Here is a 22249-nt window from a genome sequence, read left to right on the forward strand (position 1 = left end):
AACGTTACGATAAATTTTCGGCGTACTGAATGTGTTTTATCACATGGACATTCTCCTAAAATTATCAAAGCTGTTTTTTTTTTCACAAAAGCTCACTTTATTGCGTGTAATGGACTTATATAATAGACTTGGATCATTTGAAATGGAAACTTTTTTAACTGCAAGAAGTTTTGTCAAATGGGTAGCCGAGCCGGATATACTGTTTTTCTGTTTTTTATACAGCACTATTCATATTTATAATATTACACTTATTCTAGTTTATTCAACAACCTACTGCACTCATTACAATTTAACATTACCATTTCTGATTTCCGCCGTCTGTGTTTTGGCTATCGTCGTAAGAAGCACTTTTCTGACCAGTTTTCGATTATAACCAAATATTTTCAACCACATAAATATTTTTAATCTTAAAATTCTAAATATACACACGCTACAATGAAAATGATTCACGATAACTTTCGGGTTGAAACTTCAAAGATTTTTTCAATGGTGGCTGAACAAGTGAGGAACAGCAATTAAGGCAACTGGCTATTATAGATAACCTCACTTAAACGATTCGGTAAGTTACGGCCATAGCAGCAGTTTTGCATTTCCCCAGCGCGTAAACGAGAAATGGCAGTGTTTCCCGAGCTGATGTATCGTGCTAAGCTTATTTATTCAATAAACATGTCAATTTGCCCGTTCACATATTCTTTCAAACTGCCAACACCAAGCGTTGCTCTTTTTTCTGGCTCCAGGCCTAGCCAAATGTCAATTGCGCCCGGGGTGTGATGTAAGGCGCCTACCGCTCTTAAACGCGAGTACGCAGCAAGTGCGAAGGTGAAGCACGTAGGGCGTGTCACGAGGAACTGCCCCCGACAGTCGCACTTCGCAAGCCGCTCGTCCGTCACGGTCGAGGTCTTCTTTTCCTTATCTTAAGCGGGGCGACCCAGCGATACCGGCAAAATCTTCCTCCCTTGCGAGAAAACCGCGTCTCTTCCGCGGAATGGGAGCCGATGCCTGCGGAAGACGGACGGCGGTTGAGCTCGGCTGCTGCCGAAAGTGAAATGCAGTTTGGAAACAAATTTGCGTATATTATCGAAAAAAAAAGCAGGCATCGGTTCATTTTCCGCCCCTACGTCGGGTCGGCGATATCCCTCTCCGCCGCTGGGCGCCGATATAGGGAGCCGAGCGACGCACACACTCCGCACACAGCCACTGGACGCCGGTGTAGGATCCCGTCAGCCGCATCTCCTCGAACGGTGAGTTGCGAGGCATGGCAGTCTGCACAGTACGCGAATTTCACGTAATTGCTAGGCCGAATGCACGTTCTAGCATGTAAAGCGGGTTCGCAGATAGAGGGAACGCTTTCGCGTGCACCATCTCCAGATTTCACTCTCTGGCGAAAGCTTAGTGCCTTAGATTTGCACAAGAGTACTGCTGGTTAGCTGTTCTGACTTCTTTTGGTAGACTAGTGCCGCGGAAGAACAAGGTTTCTACGTCTACTTGCAGTTATGAAGTCCGCAATATAGCAGGTGCTCATCAGAGTGTTCTCCTTAAGCGTGGACAATACTCCAAATGCTATCTAATGGCTCGTTCAGGCGATTTTGAACACCGTTTGACACGGTTTGCAAAAATTAGGGTCTCAACTAGACGAAAGTCAAACATGAAGCCTTTCCAAAGCCTACATTTGAGCCACTCGTATAGCAATCGTTGTATAACCTTGTAACCGCAGTTCGATCGTAACTGCACCATCAGTTGTAGCACGCGGCGTGAACTACTTTCCCAAGGGCGCCCAGGAGGTGAACACAGGCATTGGCAGTTGGCCAACAAATACCCAATAGGGAAACGAGTAGTGGCGCCTTATAACGTCATGAAACGTTACGTGACACAAAAAGCGTCACATAAGAAACTTTAGACATTTTTTTTTATTTCTTCCTCGGCGTAATAGCTTCTAACAGCCCGTGCAATATTGCGTCCTCTATTTCTTTTTTTTGTTTATGTGAGGAAAATTTAGGTGAATCTCCAGCAATGATTAGTCACAAGGAAGGTGTTTTAGCAGTTGTGAAGTTGTGAAATAGCAAGACGTGCGGTTGTCATGTATAACAAGAGTGACAAAAAAGTGTCAAGATGGCAGACATATTATGCAAGTTCATGAGTCCATGCGTGATGCGTAATATCTGCACTAACCCCTGAGAGATTCTGTGAGATGTACACGTTTATCGTGGCACAGAACCATCAAAACGCGCAGCTGCCACCGTTGTGACCACGCCTGCGTGTTGTTGTCTACACCGCAGGCTTAGTTCAGCCCGCTTCACTGAAGATGTTCAGTCGCCGAGTCGCGTTCTCTATCATCTGCGTGGCGCTGGTGCTAGTGCTGGGGACGCAAGAAGCACATGCCACGAAGCTGAAGAAATTGGCCAAGATCGCAATCATCGGCGCCGCCCTGGGTCCAAGGGTGATCCCGGTTCCCGTCGCATACGGGTGAGTAAAACAGCCCCGGTCAGGTCTCGGAAGCGGCAAAAGTCGTGCTCATGTTCACAGAATCGGCCAGCATTAGTATCCCTTGTTAACTGATGTTGAAGATTGGGCGAGTTGGTTTGCCGTACTTGAACTGCTGTAGCGCGTTGCAGCAAACGAAAAATGGGTGAGTAGACTGACACAATAGGACCAAACTGGTATAGCGCTCTGTCCTGTTGTGTCGGTCGGTCGGTCGGTCGGTCGGTCGGTCGGTCATTTCTTCTTTACGTATATGTGCTACATCAGTTCAATTCAAGTACAAAGCCCCTGTTCACTGCTCATGGCGCTGATAAGAGCTGATAACGATAATATGATTCTATATATTAGGCACGTGAATCAGTAATCGTGTTAGATTACAGAATAAAGCATTGCCGATAAGGAAAACAAGATCAATCTTGGAGCCCTGAATATCTGGCGAGAGAGTCTAATCGAAAACTTGCAATCGTAACGGTCAAAGTATTACTAACCTAACAATACCGATTTTTATAGAATATACCAGATGCATATGAGTGAATCAGCGGCGACTTCATTGACTACTTCACCTAATAAGCAAGTGAAGCTACATGACTCTTTGCCTCAGCTCAACAACATTGAAGCTTAAATTAAAAAAAATAAACGTTGGTGAAGTCCCTTCAAGAAACATCAACGTAAACAAGCATCCTCGTCGTTTCAATAGCTGGAACCCGGTAACGTATATGTGACAACCGGAAACGCAAAGCCGCTGCAAAAAAAAAGGAAAAACTCTAGTTTCTATTTTTATACTGAAACGGTTTGAATGCCATTAAAGTACTTCTATCAGTTATATCATACAACTTACGGCAAACGCACTGGTTTGCTTTGAAACGTTCTCATAGCAACTTAAAAAAAAAACATTCTAACTGTATACAAACGTTTTCTGCTGGTTTCGTTCCAAAGCTACGCAATTATTGCACGCCAGATAGTGCGCAAGGTAGTGAAGTTAATCTCACGGATTTTCCCCTCATAGAAGTATTGAACGCACATGTGAATCAAGCTATAGTCGGTTTTTCACATTTCGCTCCCGCTTCCGCCGTGCGCGGATTGAACCCGCAGCCTCTGCTTTAGTGACGCCACTGCCTGGTCATTGAGCTACATTGAAGAGCACGTATACCGTTTAAAATTTAGGTAAAGCACGTGAAACAATTGCAGGGGACACCCAACCTTCATTCATTCACATTGCTTCCGATGCGCCGTGGCGAAACTGCGTTCCGAAACCCGGTGAAACTCATGAACAAATACGTGAAAGTTATGCGAACCAAGGCGACACTAGGGAGCAGCGACGAAAAACACGCCGAATCGGCGCATGTCGTGCACGGTCAACGTGCGACTCGTTATGGCGGCGAGAATTAGAAATACTCTAAAGAAAGATCGAAGAGTTGTCCGGGCGCTGTATCAAAAAGTATGCCTCGAAAGCAAACACTCTGCGTGCTTCATTCATCATCCAGTGATAAAATAGTATTTATTAATTTCTGTTTTCACCCAAATTTTGCGTGACAATCAGCACGAGTCTATCAACCACGATTCTCTTGCATGAGCCTACGGCGAATTTCCTGATTCCCGTGAGTGCGAATGACACTTCGTCATCGCCCAGAGTTCTTTCATTGGGCGGCCCATTACTCTCCACTATACAAGTGTCGTCGCTCGTTTGCAGCCATCACGCCCACCACACCCACCACGCGCACTACGCTGCCCCCGCTCCCATTCCTCTTCACGGCTGGCATGGCGGGTGGCACGGCGGGTGGCACGCTGGATGGCAAGGTGGCTGGTGATAAGACCCCTGCGAATGTGTCGCGACAGAGGCTTGGAGCACGGCAGGGTGAGTAACGCCCGAAAGCCTTCAAGTAAGAATATTTAATTATTATTTATAAATATTTAAATTACAGATACGGTCAGCTCTTACAAAGGGCTATTACAGAAATGGAAATTAAGTATGAAAAAACTTGACAATCATTTCAGAGTGAGAACATAATGATGTGTATAATCATAACTGACTCATAAAGGAACGAACATCAAATGCACTAGATCATCTACGGACTAATAAGGCTTTAATAGATACAAAGGAGAATATGAACTCGGCGTTTTAGGAATAAATATGCGGACGAGCATGAAACGGCTTCTTCGGTCAAATGCTTTCACTCATCGAGAGCTCTTGGGAAGTAGCTATACATTGTAGGCTCAGGGCTAAGGGTGCTAGGAACATGACATTTATTGACTGCGTTCAAGCTCAACTGCCAGCCGGCCGTTTTTTGACCGTTCCTACGGGAGCTTGTCGGCCTGAGCACCAAAACGCAGGGTGATACCCACAACTTACAGCAATCAGTGTAAACAGCAGAAGCAGCAATGGACTTTGAATGGCGATGTCTACAAGTTTCACGACGAAGATACATATTTTTACCTGATTAATGATCAGGTATATATATTTCGGTCTTTTCTACTCAGTTCCAGCCTCAATAGACGGTAGCTCTGCAAGTACACACAGTTGAGATGACCAATGCGTTCACTCATATTTATTGAATATTAAGGTGATTGCTAGACGCTCAATTTTTCTCAATTTTCGAGACGTGTGTAACACAGAAATGATTCGAGACAATTTTTGCATATTCCATTATTAGTGTAATAAGCGTTTCGTGGGCTAAGTATTTTGTTTCTTTTGTTGAAAGTGGCAAATGGCACAATAGGAACCAGAGGTATTCTTGTTACGAACTATGTTATGATTCCAGCGATGATCGATTGTTAAAATCAGACCAAGGTATTTACGTTGCTCAATTCTTCTAGGTTGATGAATATTGATACAGAAAGTATAATTTCCCTCATTTTTTCTTTCTAGAGACTGTAATATCTATAATTTTCAGTGGATTTAGCGCCGTTTGCCATTCTGCATACAACGTCTTTACTTTTTTGTGTAAATTCTCGTGCAATTTTACGTGGTCAGCAACTGTGCCTTTCTTATTGCACATCATGCAATCATCCGCTAGGAGTCTGACGAAAATGTCTATTTCATTCGGGAGATCATTTATAAATAAAAGGAACAAAAGTGGATTCAGAACTGTGAGGTACTTCGCTTGTAATGGTAATACTTATGAACATAACATGAATTTTTCTTAGTAGTTTACAGTGAGACACCTTATCGAAAGCTTTCTGATGTCCAGATGTTTCGAAAATGATCAAGCAGCTTTGAACAAGTACCAGAAATTGAAACAGGCTGATAGTTTACTACATTGTCGGTTCTGGTTCTGGGAATTCGTGGGACCAAATCCCGACCACGGCGACCGCATTTTTGATGGAGGCAAAAATGCGGGAGGCCCATTTGCTTAGTCTTAGATGCACGTTAAACAAGCCCAGGTGGTCCAAATTTCCGGAGTCCTCCACTACGGCGTCTCTCATAATCATATAGTGGTTTTCGCACGTTAAATCCACATAAGTATTATGACTTTCTTCCACTATTTGGACCAGGATTAACAGAGAAACGAAGATCTAGACACTTATGTTTGGCATCTCTAGTTCCATTGAGACTGTAGGCATATAATTTCTTTAGGAATGTCATCGGGCGGGGGGTTTTCTTTATGTTCAAATTTACCAAAGAGTTCAGAAATTTAGCAAAAGTTCAGAAAAAGTTCGCAAAGCTGTAGGACCCTCCGTAGGCCTGAGTCAATGGGTGAGCTTTCATCGATTGATTGACATATATTAAAAACTTATCAAGGGCCTCCCTTAAAAATAATTGGCACGGATGCCGAAAAAACTTTCTCCGCATTCTTTCACAAGTATTTTAATATCCTTACCAAGACGTTGATTGGCTCGTTCTGAGCACCAGGATTATTTTTATATTTATAACTTTTATATTTATAATTATAGTTCTCGTTTTAATTCCATTTTACTTGTTGTCGAAGGGCTTTTATTATTTTTAAGACGCTTTGGCATAAATAGTTCTATGCAAGACACGACCATGTTAGAATAGTACACCCCGAGATAATCTGGCGATGCTATTCTTGGTGATGATTAGTGGGCTTTAGTGGTGCAAGAGTTGTACGCAAGGAAAAAAACGTTAGTGTAAGTAAAGCGGCTCAGTGAGAAGTTCCGTTAGGCTGCACGAACTTTTGCTAAAAATTCGCAAACGGTCGAACCAGCCTGAAAAACCGGGAGTAACAGCACTAATGGGCTGACTGATGCAAGATACTTCAACACTAAGTAGTTATTATTGCGGTAATACGCATCATCTAGCCCAGCTCACCATTCTAATAATATGTCGTCGAGAAAAACTTATTGTGGCACAAGAAAAGAAGGAGGAGAAATAGTTCAGTTCGGATCTCTCGTGAATGGCAATCAATTTTCGAGTTCACACATATGAAATATGTTATATACGCCGTCAACATCTCTATCGCAGGTCTGTCTTACAGCCAGGAGGTTTCCATGCCGACTCAAAACGAAACGTGGGACTTCCGCTCTTAAGCGTGACGAACCACAAGCGTGTTCGTCGACGGACTTCGAGTTCAACGGAAGCAGCGGCTAGACAGCGGCGGCCGTTTGATGAGGCGTAAGCCAGTGATGGCATGAGGGTCCGCCTGATAACCATACCTAACCCGCCACTAGCTTGCCCGGTGAAGAACAAGACAGAGAGAGAGGGGGGGGGGGGAGGTGCAAAGCGGGGAGATTAACCAAGCTTTGGCTCGGCTTCCTACCCTATACTTAGTGTGGGGGAATAACAGAAAGGAGAGGACAGAGAAGAAAGGAACAAGAACATGTCTCGCGTTCGAGCTCAGGTGGAGGAAGATGTGATTGCCGTAGCTGTAATAGAGGAATGCATGTTACTAGTCTTATTGTAGTCTTAATAGTCGCTAATTAGGTCGCTGTAATGAACGCCACATTTTACACACCACTAAGGACGAGCTATACGGTTTCATCACTTACACACTCAGACAGGCCCAACACAGTGCCAGCTTCACAACCACAACTCGAAGATTTGCGCATAACTAGGAGCGGACGCTTTCAATCGAGATCAGTATGTATGGTTCGTGTCTTAGATTTAGCTTGAATATTCTCTTCGCAAGCATCGTATTAGCACTAATGCTGGCTTGATGCATCAACTATCGCAATCTTCGTGGTGAATCATACCTCATGACTCGCGAATTTATCTCCTAAGTACTGATGAAGATGTAAATAAAAATCTTCTTATAATAGTTAATGCCTCTTCGTCGTTCTGGACCATCGAGCTCACATTCCCGCCGCTGTATACTGGCTGCACGTTCCCAGACAAGAAGCCACTACGATCGCCGCTTTTGTACAATGAGAAGAAAGTAGAAAGTCTGTGCAGGCATGACACACGTGCATAACGAGCATGAATGACACGTGATGGCAGGAATGGCGTTAATTGCAAGATGACTTTTCAGTATTTTTAAACTGAGGTATTGAAATGAGTACGGTATAACCTTAATGGCATGACACACGCACCTAGGCAAATCTTTCATAAATCACACGATGTCGTTGTGATCGTCTGTTAACTTAGCCAAAAGAATGTACACGCATGATACGAACAACTCTTGGCATTCATACTCGTATGTTAAAAATTTTAAAATTCAGTCGTGGTGGTTTTTAAAACTGAAATACAACGCGTGAATATTCGTGCCCGGCGTAATAAAATTTGCAAGTCGAGACGCGTACATTATGCGTACATGTATGTTGTCACGATTTCGATGTTATGGTGCCTGTATGCTTGGTTGAACAAATTTAGACATTTTCACATGAAACGCCTGCCACGACATTTGACATGCAACAAGAATACTGTCATAAACATTAAGCGCAACATGACATCGCAAACATAGCGTATGCGCGTGTAAGCCATGACACAATTAGCATGCAATTAGCAGCAAGTACCTTGTGCGAGGTTCATGCATGGCATATTACGCGCATGGGTGCTGTGACATATGCGACATGTAGAGACAGCTTCCAACGGAATACTTCACGTAACATGAGACCGTGGGCTGTCGAGTCATTTTGCCTGCTCCAATGTTCCTTGAAATAGACTCAATTGAGAGTCAATGCTCTGTGATTCTTTTTGTGTCTTTGCCTTCTCGACTCATTGTATAGTCGACATGAAATAGCGCACGTCGTGATATCTACTTACGATGTTTTCTGCAGCTTACCTTTCTGTAGCCGAATAGAGAGGACGTCTTTCGTTAAAATCCTAGGCAAGACACCGATGTACTTCTCGTGTCTGAGATGTGTCGCGAAGCAATACCACAGAAGGTTACTCCGGCTTGTCCCATTTCACTGCCGAGTAGCTTCATACGCAAATAAGAGTCGTTTGCTGCAAACGAAGTGAGTTTTTCAACAACTATGCAAAAATCACATCATAGCGGCCGGCTGTAACCATCGCCATGTTTTACCCGCACTGCTTAAGCCACGCAAACTCGGTAACGTTAAACCTGAAAAATAGGGGGCTTACGGCGAACGGTACGGTTCACGTACGTTACTGCGCATGCACTCTTTCATTCCGCTATCCCGGTAAGCCTGCTATCCAGCTAAGCCCGATAAGTTGTAGGGGATTGAAAGAGGAAGGGCAGGGAGGTTAGCCAGTTCTCCCGATAAGCTGTAGCTGTATATTCTGTTAGGAACTAGAACTCGTGCAGACTACAAGAATACAGTCTACTCCCCCCCCCCCCCCAACAAAAAAAAAAAAACCTTGATCGGCTGTTGCACAGGCCACTGGGTCGTGCATTGTCAGGGTCCTCTAATACGTCTTTCGTCACGAAACTGCGGCCTCAATTTCGCGCTGAGCCAGCCGTCGCCGCAAGAGACGCGTCTGTGCATGAGAAGGCATGCCAACAATGCAATCGCTTTGGTTGTACGGGGGCAGCCTCGGTGTCCTAGCTCACTGAACTTCCGCGACAGTCACTTTTCTTTCACGCAAATAATTTTAACACACCACATGCATAAACATTGAAGAGAGCTTGTGAGAGACAATATTCGGTCTAATGAAGAAAACGAGCCCTTAAAATGAGACTTATTTTTAACCTGCGTGAATATGCGTCTGAACGCGTCGTAAGTCTTGAAATGAGCACACGGCCGATAAAAGTAGCCGCTCCAAACGGTCATTTCAGGATGAAAACCCGAAAATTCTGTATATAAAGCGCCTTAATAAGCATGATAATATGAGACAAGGTGTAATGGGACACTCCACATTCATTTTTGATCATGTAGGGCATTTAATAAAAGAAAAAAAGAAACTACCATTTTTTACTTGCCTGAAATTAAAAGTGGCACACTCGCAACAGTGCTTCAAGGGTGTAACTTTAATAGTCGCAAACTGTTGGGCCCGTTGTACCCTGATTCCCTCGTACGAAATCGCGATCTATACATTGCACTGCGCTCCAATTTCTCTTTCAGTGCGACTGTTCCATTTTTTCTTAAACTGTGAGAAGTACTTTACCAGAAGATCAATAGGTCATTAGTATAAGGCCTTTTGCGTGAGAGACAATTGGCCACACAGAGTGTTTTAGGGCATTTAGTGATCACTAATTGCTATGCTATCCAGAAGCCTTTTGCAGGATTCAAATCAAAGAAAATCAGACGCTATAATAATGTCAACTAGGATGCCACTAGGAAGAAACTTGCATCTTTTTTTGACAGCGTGCTACTTAGTTATGAAAAACTATCGGTTGCACTATCGACATTATTGAAAGTTCAGTGACTATCGATAGTGCTATCAATGCTGCGTTTGAGAATACAGTGTCGATAGCAAAAAATCAACTGCGTGCTCTCATTGCCTAATTAGCATCGTTCCTCGAGTGCGTGGTGAATGATCCAGAAGGAGGAGCAGTCTGAAGGGCAAAAAATGTAACGTAGTCGTGTTCTTTCCCCAGAATGCTTCGCTGACACATCATAATTAGGTTAACCTGTTCAAGGCAAAAAGGAAAAGAAAATTTATTAAATATGTCGGAACTGCGTGGACGGAAATCTCTACTTCATTTGGTAATTTTAAAGCAATATGTTAAGTGGTAATTAATGGTATTTTGCGTGCCAATGTAGACATAATAAATAAGAACTTAGTGTGTTATTCTTGAGATGTAGCCGATTGTTTGTTCATGAATAGTTTAGATAGATATGATCTGGCGTTTTCGCTGCGGAAAGAATTTTTTTTCACTGAAATGTACCTCATAAGCGAGCTAAGTATAGCTGATAATAGTTCATCTTAAACAGTTTGGCAATGTCACTGGCGAAGAAAGGCATTATTATTCACAGCATTATTAACAGTACACCAAGAATAATACTGCAAATGGTACTATCGATTGCACCATTCGTAATACTATCGGTGGTTTATGAATACTAGTACTTTCGATAGCGTCCTTACACTATCTGTTGTTTCAAGGAAACTGTTCCCGCTACCGACAATTCATTCTCCGATAGTTCTGCATCACTACTGCTACTAACTTCTTTTTACCTTCGCACTGTAGGAGAAACTCGGTTTCTTTTCAAGAATAGCTTCTCGGCACTAATAGTAAAACATGTGCCTTTGATAACGATTATGAACGATAAGACTAATCCATGGTACTAAATGTCCTTGCACAAACTTGAAACCAAAAAGAGGCAGCTCTATAGGTCAGCGAAAAATTCACGTTCACAGACTTCTAGGGAAAGGTACTACAAAAAGCAGTCCAAGTATTTACCCTCACTCCTAAAGCCTAGTCTGAAGAAGTTTAGGAAGGTATTAGGCCCTTATTTCGGCCATTAATTCCATTCATTGCACGATGGCAATAACACTCTTTTTGCCTATATACACTGAGTGTCCGTACTCACTGAACCTACTTTAATCTGTGCTTACTCACGAACACGGCCATCTTACCGAACTTCTCGAGCTTGATTACTTATGCTTGACACCCATCGGTATTATATTACAGGTGGGTTTTTCAAACACAAGAATACCACTGCCAATATAGAGGAATACATAGAGCATCAGTGAGAGTGTTGTTATTAGGTATCATAATTAAGTTTAACAAAAGTACAAGATAAAGGTGGTATAGGCCTTACCACCTACATTAAGCCATGATGACCATTTAGTTAAAAGCTTCTACGAAGATGCAGAGTCAGCAATTAATAAAAAAACTGTGTATTATACTGATGGGCGACCTGATTGCTAAAGTTGCCAATAATCAGACTAGAGACCTTTCAGTGGAGGAATATTGCAGCGGTTCTAAAAATGCCAGAGCAGAGTTATTAGTAGAGTTTGCAAGACGGAAAAAAATATGAATCTTGAAAAGCGTACATCTGAAATCATACAAAAGCATAAAATGTCATCACCTTCTGTGATATTGACATTATTTATAAAATTTTAAAAGCGCTAGATCTGTATCTAGTACCATGCCATTCCGCAATTATCGGCGCTTGTTAACTACACGATGTTACCTTATCACTAGAGGATAGTTAGTTCTGTCTCTAGTACCATTCTATTCCGCATTTTTCGGCACTTGATAACTACAAAATGTTGTCTTTGACTGGAAGATAGCGAATGCAATACTAGACATAAAAATTACACTGCAAGTTCACCGGGAAATCATCGTCTATTGTCCTTCATGTCCATGTGTTGCAAGATGCTTGAGCACAATATAGGTTCTTTTATTAACACTCGTGCGCGAGCTCCTAAAGAGTCTTTCTTGCATGGCTGAACTTTTTGAATTCACCACCGACTTACACACTGACGTGAACAGCAGTATGAAGACAAGTCGTATATTTCTTGAATTTCCAGAGGCCTTTGATTGTGTTGCTCATTGTCGCTTGATTTTAAAACTATCATCGCTTAAGCAAGATTCACTTGAGCCAACATGGCTTCGTAACTTCCTAACAAACTAGCAGCCATTCACTATCGCAAACAATCACTCTTGATCACTTTGTTACGTTTCCTCCGGTGTTAAGGAAGCAAGTGCTCTTGGTCCCCTACTTTTCCTCATCTACATCAATGGTCTCTCTGACAACTTATCATCAAGTATATGCATATTTGCTGTGGCAATATTGTCTATTATTCGATATACAAAAGCAGCGATTAATTCACTCTTCAACAATACGAGCGTAATAATGAGCTAACTGCCATGCTTTCCTATTCCGCGCCATTATCTATACACATCTGCCCGATATACAAAAACTAGCTTATCTAGCTTATATCTGTAGTTACTTGATGAGTTCACCCCCTTCATGTGGTCACCATATCAGCAATACTTCATTGAAATGTTAGAATATATACGAAACTGGGACAGTTGATACATTACGAATAATTACAGCCACCCACATAGCATAACACAAAGTAAGTAAAGCGTCACTCGGGCCACAGAAAATTCGCTACAACATGCTACCCATTCACCTTAATAAAATTATTTGAACTTTACGCCGACTACGAAACAACTTTAGCTTACAACGCGTGCACGATAAAAGTGACGCTTTCAACCTATCGGCTCTTACACGAGCTATTCGTCTGTTTAATGATGAGCTGGCATCAGCTCATCAGTTCTGATGCCAGAGAACAAGGTCACGCAAAGTTCTATTAGAGTATTAAAAAATGTTTGCACACTGAAAAGAGTGCACAGCCCCAGTTCATATGCAATTGATGTAGACTCAAACTATAAATATCTGCCTTTCTTCACTTTATTGGGGCATTATATTTTGTAGCTGTTCTATGAAAGGGAAAGCAAGGATGACGTGGTTATCATTGCATAAGTTCATGAAACAACCAGCTGTGAGTCGAATCATATTTTATAATGCCCTGCAGTTATTTTGAAAGAGCTTTAGGTTCGTATTAGCTGAAAGTATACAGTGAACTACACTCTAAGTCAGGTGCCGGATAACGAACGGCACATAGGCAGCGCGCTACTGCGTACTGACTAAAATCTTGTCTATAGGGAGCCCAGCAATAAAAAATACCCATGACATACGCGCGGCACGGAAGTCACGCATACAGACGGTAAGAGCAAACGCAAGAAGGAAAAAAAATGGCAGCATATCCACGGAGTGAATGGAGAGTGGGGCGAAGCATTCGTTCGTCCATTCGTTCTTGCTTCCGTACGTTCATGAGTCCGTCTGTGTGACCGTTTATGCATCCATTCGCCCGTCCGTGCGTGCGTCTGTTCGTGCGTGCGTCTGTGCGTGCGTCCGTCCCTGCGTTCGTTCATGCTTCCGCCCCTGCGTCCGTTCATGCACCCATCCATGCATCTGTCTGTGTGTCCATTCGCCCATCTATTCAAAACTCCAAGTACCACCATCTCGCATCATTTTATCATATATTCCCCATTTAGAAGCACCGCCATCCAGCGGACGTTCCAAGGACTAATCGAAAGGTGGCACATGCACACTTTCTTACGGCTTGCGCTTCGGGTCGACTTCCCACCTTTAACCACATCGAGTTCATGGTATATACTAGTTCACTGTATTCATGGCACTGCGGCCCAACGCTTGCTAAGCCTTTCTAAAACCAAGGAGCTTACGCCCAGCGAGTATAACGTAGCAACCTTTCACTGTCAGATAGTGCTCAATGTACATGCCAATGTCTGCTAATGGGAAATGAGAGACAGGATAATTCGGCTTTTACTTTCTTACGGCTTGTGCTTCGTATCTACTTCCCACCTTTAACCACTTCGAGTTTATGGTATATACTAGTTCATTGTATCCATTGCACTGTGGTTCAACGCTTGCTAAACCTTTCTAAAACTTAGGAGGTTACACCCAGCGAGTATAACGTAGCAACCCTTTCTTGTCAGATAGTGCTCAATGTACATGCCAATGGCTGCTAATGGGGATTGCAGCGTGCGCGTTCTTAAAAGGCGAATGCTCCTGTCTCTCATTTCCCCTTAGCAGCCATTGGCATGTACATTGAGCACTATCTTTTATTGTTCAACAACGCTCAGAAGAAATTTGTCACTGGCACCACCTTGGAGGTCAAAATATTAAACTTGTTACATACTACAACGGCTACGAGGGACGAACAGGTGCCGCTATAAGGAGCACGAACACTCTGCTCGTGCTCGCGTTCCCTCGTTGTTGTAGTTAGCGTCTCGGGGCGTCCGTGGGCTGGCGGACGCTCGTAATGGCAAGCCAGCCTCCGAAGAAGGCGCTAGACTTCGACGTAGTCGTCCACGAGGGGACTAGTACCAAAGACGTCGTTGACGCAACGTCTTCAATAGTACGAATCGAAGAGGTCTACTGTGTACAGCACTTTGGAGGCCGGAATTACCAAGTCACCGTTAACAGTGAGGCCGCTCTGGCTGAAATCGTCGACGCGTCGCACCTCATCATCAGAGGAGAGCGCGTTGTTGTCGTACCCTTGGGACCCCAAGTCACTCAAGTCACCGTTCTGTTACTGCCGTGCCGCGACCCCAGCGAGGTCCTCGTGCAAGCATTGTCTCCCTACGGGAAGGTGCTGCACATCAGCCGAGGACTCATAGGGTTGCGCCCAACCGTGAATACTGGGACGTGATTCGTCCGGATGGAAATGAAGACATCGTCACCGGTACACAACTACCTCAAGGTCGCAGGCCATCGAGTGACTTGTGACTATAAATGGATCCAGCGAGTGTGCCGTCGATGTGGAGACAGTGGGCACTTCCGCATGAACTGCACAGGTTTTGTGGAAGGTGCGGCGTTTACGGCCACGACGGGAAGGGCTGCTCGCTGCCGTGTCGCCGTTGAGGTGACTCGCATGCCACCGTCGCCTGCACCATCAGGTCATCGTATTCTGAGGCGGCCTCCAAGAATTACCCACCACTTCAACCAGGCAAGAATAAGGACGTCATATAATTGACGCCAGGCCCAGATATTTGCCAGGACGAAGTAGGGTGCGCCACAACGCCACACCAGACGCAACACCAAACGCCTGCAGCATCTCCAGCCAGCCGCTACCAGGCAGCTCCTCAAGATGCGGATGATCCATCTAGCGGCCCGCGACCAGTGGTGATTCCCGCAGAACCACAGGTCGAGCCCTCGCCAGAGGAGGCGTCTCTCGGTGAACGCGTCACAGATGATGACGGCATATCTGATGCTCACCCCATGGTTGCCCAGTCTTATTTTAGCCCTTCTTTTATTGAAGAGACTTTGTCCCAAGGTGACGAGGTTTCCATCAATGAGGACTTGAGCAGCACTAGGAGTGACACGGCCCTGCAGATAGACACCGACAGCACTCCAAGCGAGACCAGCCAGGACAGTTTAGACAAATTTGTGTCATCTTCGCTCAAGAGCGTCGGCACTAAGCGCCAACGAATATCCAGCAGCGCCTCGGAGGCCCCAGCAGAGACAGAAGTCCCCTGCGGACTTCGATGTGGCCCAGGAAGCCCCGCGCTTCCGGTGGGTCACCTGGTTGTAAGAAGTGATTGAGCTGCTTGCGTGGCACCTGCTCCCGCGTCTGTCAGAACTGTGAATCTAGTATCCAAATTTGTCTTTATTGTTTGCAATGTTCCTTCAACTTGAAAGGTTTTCGCAGTCTCGTAAAGCAGGCCGAGGTGATTAGTGTAGCCCATGCTGCAAATTGTGATGTTTTGTGCCTGCGGGAAACTAATTTTTTTTCACTATCCGACGTTAGGGCTTTTAAACAAAAGTTTAACTTAGATTGCTATTTTTCTTTCGCTACAGCTCGTTTTACGAGAGTAGACATCATTATATTTAATCGGGCTTTATTAAGAGGTCACCACGTTGTTTATGAAGGCGTCGGTAGAATTAGGACTCTAGATTGTACCTACTCTTCTTTTCGAATGAAGATACTATTTGTGTATGCGCCTGCACAAACCGGACAGTCAAATGATTTTTTTTCGAAATTTGGATGTTTTTTCTTAGATGGTCGTCATGTAATTCTTATTGGAGACTTTAACTGTGTGCTAAATATGGAATGCGAAGTACAAGGTCCTGGCTGGGGTCGGTCTGCTTGGAATTAACGTGAGCTGCAACGCCTTGTCCAGCAGTTTTCATTGCTGGATGCGCATAATGTCATGCACGGGAATACGTTTGTTTAGACATAGCGCCGTGGATCATCCTCCAGGAGACTCGACCGGGCTTATATTCCACATGCTTTAGAGACGTTTGGCTCCGACTTACGTGTTCCGCCCATCCCACCTTTCCCTGTGTACACCTCTGACCATCGTCCAATTCTCTTAGAACTAAAAATTTCATTTTCTTTTTCGGAGAAATCATGTTCGCGTCTTCCAGGATGCGTGCTCTCGGTCAAATTTGCCCCGTGCAATACGCGTGTCACTCGCTGCGTCTGATTCGTTTGATTGGGATGCGCTTAAAACGCAGTGGCGCCTGCACTGCTCTGTTGAAAGCCGTTCCCTTCATCGTCGCGTTTCTGAGGAGCTGGCCGATACTGCAGTGAAGTTACACATCGCCTTGCGCGCCGAAACGCCGTCTCCCCTGATGCGAGCTTGGCAACATGAATGACGTGAACGCTTCCAGCGTTTGATTGCCGCCTGGTCTCTGGCGGCGGCTGCATGGCGTTGCAGGTACAATCCTTGTGCCCACCTCGAGGTACTACGCTATGCGAGACAATCGTGTTTTCGGCAGTCACAATCACCTGTTTTTACGACCACGCAGACGCCACCTACACAGCCGCTTCCTACGCGTGATCGATCTCTTTTTCTGGCGCATTTTGAAGAGATGTCATGTTAGGTCATGCGGACAAACTGTCATTTAATACCGCCTATGCTTAGAGGTTTGCCTCGCGTTCCTCAACAAGCTGCTGATTCTCTGCACGTCCCTCCATCAGTCGAAGAAGTAAAGGCAGCACTACAATCTATGAAACGGGGGACAGCTCTTGGTCCAGACGGTTTTCCAGTTGAAGTTTACTTGTCTTTTTGGAATGAGCTTGGTACTGCCTTAACCGCGGTTATCCGGCGATGTTTCGAGGATGGTGTTTTTCCACCAAGGTTTTGAGATGGCCGCATTGTGCTTATTCTAAAAGGTAATGCTTCCTCTGTTAATACTGAAGATTGGAGACCTATCACGCTTCTTAACGTTGACTGTAAGATACTCGCGACGGTGAAGACTCTGTTGAAGGCTCTGTTGAACACCCTGGTGGGTCATCACCAGGCTTCATCTATGCCTGGACGAAAAATATACAGCTTGTCCTTTACCACCCGGGATATCATAGCCTATACTCTGTCGCGATCTGCGCGTGGTCTCCTTGTGTCTTTAGACAAGAGAAAGCGTTTGACCGACTAGAGCACACGTATATCTTTAAAGTGCTCACAGACCTTGGTTTTCCTGGTACTTTTGTTAAAATAATTAGACATACCTACTCTGGTATAAAAAGCACACTAGTTCTAGATGGTTGGGAGAGTGCTTCCTTTTCTATTACACGTGGGGTCCGTCAGGGATGCCCCTTGTCTCATGTTCTATTTGTCCTCAACCTTGAGCCATTTTTGTGTGCTCTAGAAATGTATTCGCATGTCCAGGGTCTTGCGCTTCCCGGCAGCTGTGTCGTGAAAGTCACAGCTTTTGCTGACGACATAACCCTGTACTTTTCAGATGAATATAGTCTTTCACATAGCCTGCGTTTATTCATCCAGTATGGTGACATTTCAGGTGCTGCGCTAAACCTCTCAAAATTCCAGTATTTGTTTATCGGCTATCCTAACTCCAGATTTAGCTCCACAACTCTTCTTCAGCCGGCTGCGTCACTTCACATTTCAGGAATTCTATACAACCGCTACGGCGTTTGTAACTCTGTTTGGTCAAACGCCCTCAATAAAGTAAAACAAAAAATTGAGAACGCCCGGGATTTCGACTTCCCGCTTCTTGAGCGGAGGTACCTTGCGCAGACTGTGTTCTGCGGTCGCATATGGTGCCTTTCTCGCGCGGAACAGCCGCCTTTACGCATCATGAGGTCATTGCAATCTTCCTTGTGTTCCTTTTTTTGGTGCGGTGTCACTGACCTGGTTTCTCGGGCGGCGTGAGGACAGCAGCGTTCCCAGGGAGGTTTTGCTTTCCCTTCGGTATCAATACGATGCCGGCTATTGGCCCTGCTCTTCCTGTTGCGCCTCGTACAACGAGAGGAATCCCCCGCCTGAACTCTGGCATATTATTTTCTAGGCCCTCACTTTCGGTATTTAATGCCTAATGTGAAACTTAATCGGGGCCCACAATCAGTAGTACTTCCTTCGTTTTATGCAACAGCTGTCACGTTTTTTGTCATATCCAGTCGACTTGCCCTGAGGCAGATGTGTTAGACAATCTTATCGTTGACACAAGAGCCGCTTTGTTGCTCCCGTTAGTTCCTCCGGCATGCCGCACCCGCTCTAGTCGTGTGCCTTGGAGCACGCTGACGGCATCCTTTCTACCTGGCCATCTCCGGGACTTAATGTCGCGGAGGTGGCCAGGCTGGGGTGGGGCGTTCTTTCTTTCCTTGACTGCCTCGAAAGGTGGAGAATGGTCCAGTCATCAACATGTCCGCACTTCTCCCTACAGGAAACAAATCAGCACGTTTTAAGACAATGCGTCGTTGATCGTATTTTCTGGAGGTCTGTGCATGCAGGATTTCGTAGCCTTGGAGTAAACCGCTTTATTTCTTCTGGACGTTGTTCTCGAGGCTGCTTTGCCTGCCTTCTCATTGCTGCTGGTGCCTACTGTCTTTGGCGTAACCGTTGTGAGCCTGTTGAAGCAGGTCGTCGCCGCCGTGCTCTCTTCCCGATTTTGGAGCGACTGTACCAAGAAATACTATCTGTTTTGTCGGAGGAACTCTTCTTTTTAGGTGAGGAGGAATTCCTTCGACACTGGTCCTGCCGTTTTGTGTTCGTTTTTGAGAGACGTGTAAGGCTTGTTTTCAGGCCTGCCTCGTATTGGTAGGTTAAGCTTTGTTTAGTACTCACAAAAATACCTTGTAAATACTATGTATACATTTGACATATAGATCTTTAAATTTCGTTCGTGTGTTCTTTGTTTACCATGTGTTGTGCATATGTAGACATATTTTTGTAATAATTCTTGTATATTTGTGTATATTGCGTTCCGTTTACATATGCAAACCTATCTTTTTGTAACTACTTTTGGTGTGTCTGCGGATGTTGTGTTCTGTCGCGATGTTCTGTTGGATGGTAATTGATGTTCACTGTCTCTGAGAAGAAATTTCTCTAAAAAAAAGAAGAGAGCCGCTGTCTCCATCGCGCCAGCCTGGCGCTAGAAGCTGGCATCAACTTACGCAGAACAGTTCAGCCACAAGCGTGAGTGCGAAAAAAAAAGAGAAAGAACCCCCCCCCCCCCCCCTTCCGTCGCCAGCTTGCGTCACCAGTGTTGATTCGGTGCTTGACAATATTAGTCTGGCCCAGGGGACGATCACAGATATCAAAAATGTCACCGTAGGAGGCCAAAACACGGCAGAGAGCGTCGGCCTGATCAGGCGAAAGGTGTGGTCCCATCATGTTTCGAAAGTGGCCTTGGCAGAACCGGGTAACCGTGAGGCTTCGGCTTGGTCGGGAACAGTTAGAGCGACAACGTTTATGGCATCATCTCTTATGGCAGCGAGTTGAGCAATCGACATCTGGTAGGGCAGCACTTGAGGAATGAGGCCGAAGTTTAGGAGCGGAAGAAACACACAATCGTCCACTATGGTGGCGATGGTATGCGGCACTGTTATACTGCGCGTCAGTCTTGCGTCTGTTATCGGTGTAACGACGTAGTCTCCGTCGGGAACTGGAGAGGTCGATGACAGACAGACGTATGTCACAGCTTGAGGTGGCAAGCGAACAAAAGTGGTTGGACCCAAGCGGATGACGGGCTTTCACAGGCGTCAGAGAGCAGAGGAAGGTCGAGGCTGAGTGTGCCAAAAGAACAGTCAATTAAAGCCGAGTGTGCCGAGAGGAAATCAAAGCCTAGTATGAGGTCATGGGGGCAACAATCTAGAACGGCAAAAAGGACTACCGCGTGACGACCAGCAATGTTGACACGAGCAATGCACATTCCGACGACTTCAACAGCGCCGCCATCGGCAACACGTATAGCTTGAGTCGTAGAGGGCGTCATGATTTTCTGTGAACGGCGGCGTAGGTGTGCGCTCATAATAGATATGTGGGCGCCTGTGTCAACAAGGGCAGTAACAAAACATAGTCAACTTTTACTTCAATGACACTGTGGTGTGTGGGCAGCGTCAGTAGAGGGTTTCCGGGCGTCGTTGGTATGGCAGCTTCACCTCCATAAGCTGCAATATCTAGTTTTCCTGCTGCGATTGTCCAGAAAGCTCGGCGAGGAAAAGCGCCGAGGCAGCGGAGAGTGGGATTGATAGAGTAGCGGCGACAGAGAGCGGGAGTAGCAGCGACCGGAAGAAGGGGCGTCAGTGGGGAGAGGCTCGTGAGGAAGCGGCGAGTAAAAGTTGGACGGTGTAGCGGCTGGGCGTCCAGAAGTGGTAGGGCGTATATAAGTAGGGTACCTCTGACGTGGTGCGTTGGACCAACGGCGACGGCAATAACGATAAATATGTCCAGGTTGATGACAGGAAAAGCAGATTGGCTGGTCGTCAGGGGTTCGCCATTGCGTAGGGTTTCGGAAGAGCAATGATGGAGGACATCGGCGAGCGTTACCTGAGGGGTATGGGCGTACTACAGGGTGAGTCACTGGACACGCTGACACAAGACCGAGATTAGCGAACTCCTGCCTAACCACAGCTTGCATTAACGCTACCGATGGGTGTGGTGGGACAGTGGCTTGAGTTGTACAAACAGGCTGTTGAATGGGAGCTGGACAGGCAGCTTCAAGCTCTCGACTAGCGATTCGGGTGACGTGGCCATAGGTGGGCGGTTGGCGAGTGGCTTCACACGATGAAGGTGCGGCCGTGTTGGGCAGTCGTGTGAATCTCTGCGTGATACGGCGGCTCTGTGTGTTCAAACCGCCGGCACTCCTTGATGACTTATTCAATGGTAGTGACGTTATTGTATACAAGGAGGTTGAAGGCATCGTCGGCGATGCCTTTGAGCACATTTAATACCTTCTCAGGCTCGGGCATGTGCTCATCAACCTGGTGGCAAAGCGTGATGACGTCGTGAATATACACGACGTAGGATTCGGTAGACGTCTGTGCCCGAGTAGCCAACTGATTTCGCGCAGTTATCTGTCGTGCAGCGGTGTTCCCAGAAAGATCACGGATCTTCTCTTTGAAAGTGCCCAGGAGGTAATGTCGGTTTTGTGCGTCTCGAACCACATCAGCGGAGGCCCATCAAGGTAAAAAAGCACGTTGGCAAGCATGAGTGTCGGGTCCCACCTACAGCTGGCGCTGATTCGTTCATACATGAGGAAGAAGAAACTGCCGAACACTTGATAATGTGCTGTAAGGGGCTTCACCCTATAGTTAAGGATGATGGCGCAGAGTTTTTCAAAGCACTGGGGTTTAGGGACCGGGAGGGTAAAATAGACTTTAAGCAAGTAGACTTAACTAGAAGGAGGTTATCTGATTGGTGGCTAAAGTCAAGGCACAAGTGAAAATTAAACTCTTCACTGCAAAGTACGAATCCTCAAACTCACTTTTTAAGGAAAAAAAATAAATATAGTTTTGGGTTCATTAAGTATTACGGCTTGGTGGCGCTAGCCACCACCCGATTTAAAGGGTACAGCCACATCCATCCATGTTGAGCCACTTGTAAACGTCAAGGCCATCCTGTCCGGAAAATACGCCAGGATCACGAGCAAGAGGTAGGGCAACGTAGGTAGGAGTCGCAGAAGAGGCGGGTGGTGAAGACGATGTACCTTGAATCTGTGACATGGCAGGACCCGTGATGATGCGGCCGCT

At 45.5% G+C, this 22249-nt stretch overlaps 1 protein-coding gene across 1 annotated transcript in view; it reads left to right on the forward strand.

Moving 5' to 3' along the window:
* LOC119167627 (uncharacterized) overlaps positions 1 to 7691 on the forward strand; it is a 50185-nt gene extending 42494 nt beyond the window's left edge. The window contains exons 2-5 of the mRNA XM_037419129.2: positions 1025 to 1241; positions 2277 to 2463; positions 4169 to 4333; positions 6899 to 7691. Of these exons, the coding sequence (XP_037275026.2) occupies positions 1025 to 1241; positions 2277 to 2463; positions 4169 to 4333; positions 6899 to 7024 (695 nt within the window). The 3' untranslated portion in view covers positions 7025 to 7691. The remainder of the gene's footprint in view (positions 1 to 1024; positions 1242 to 2276; positions 2464 to 4168; positions 4334 to 6898) is intronic.
* Positions 7692 to 22249: the final 14558 nt, after the last annotated feature.

This window comes from Rhipicephalus microplus, chromosome 6, assembly GCF_043290135.1.
Source record: "Rhipicephalus microplus isolate Deutch F79 chromosome 6, USDA_Rmic, whole genome shotgun sequence".
Taxonomy (NCBI): domain Eukaryota; kingdom Metazoa; phylum Arthropoda; class Arachnida; order Ixodida; family Ixodidae; genus Rhipicephalus; species Rhipicephalus microplus.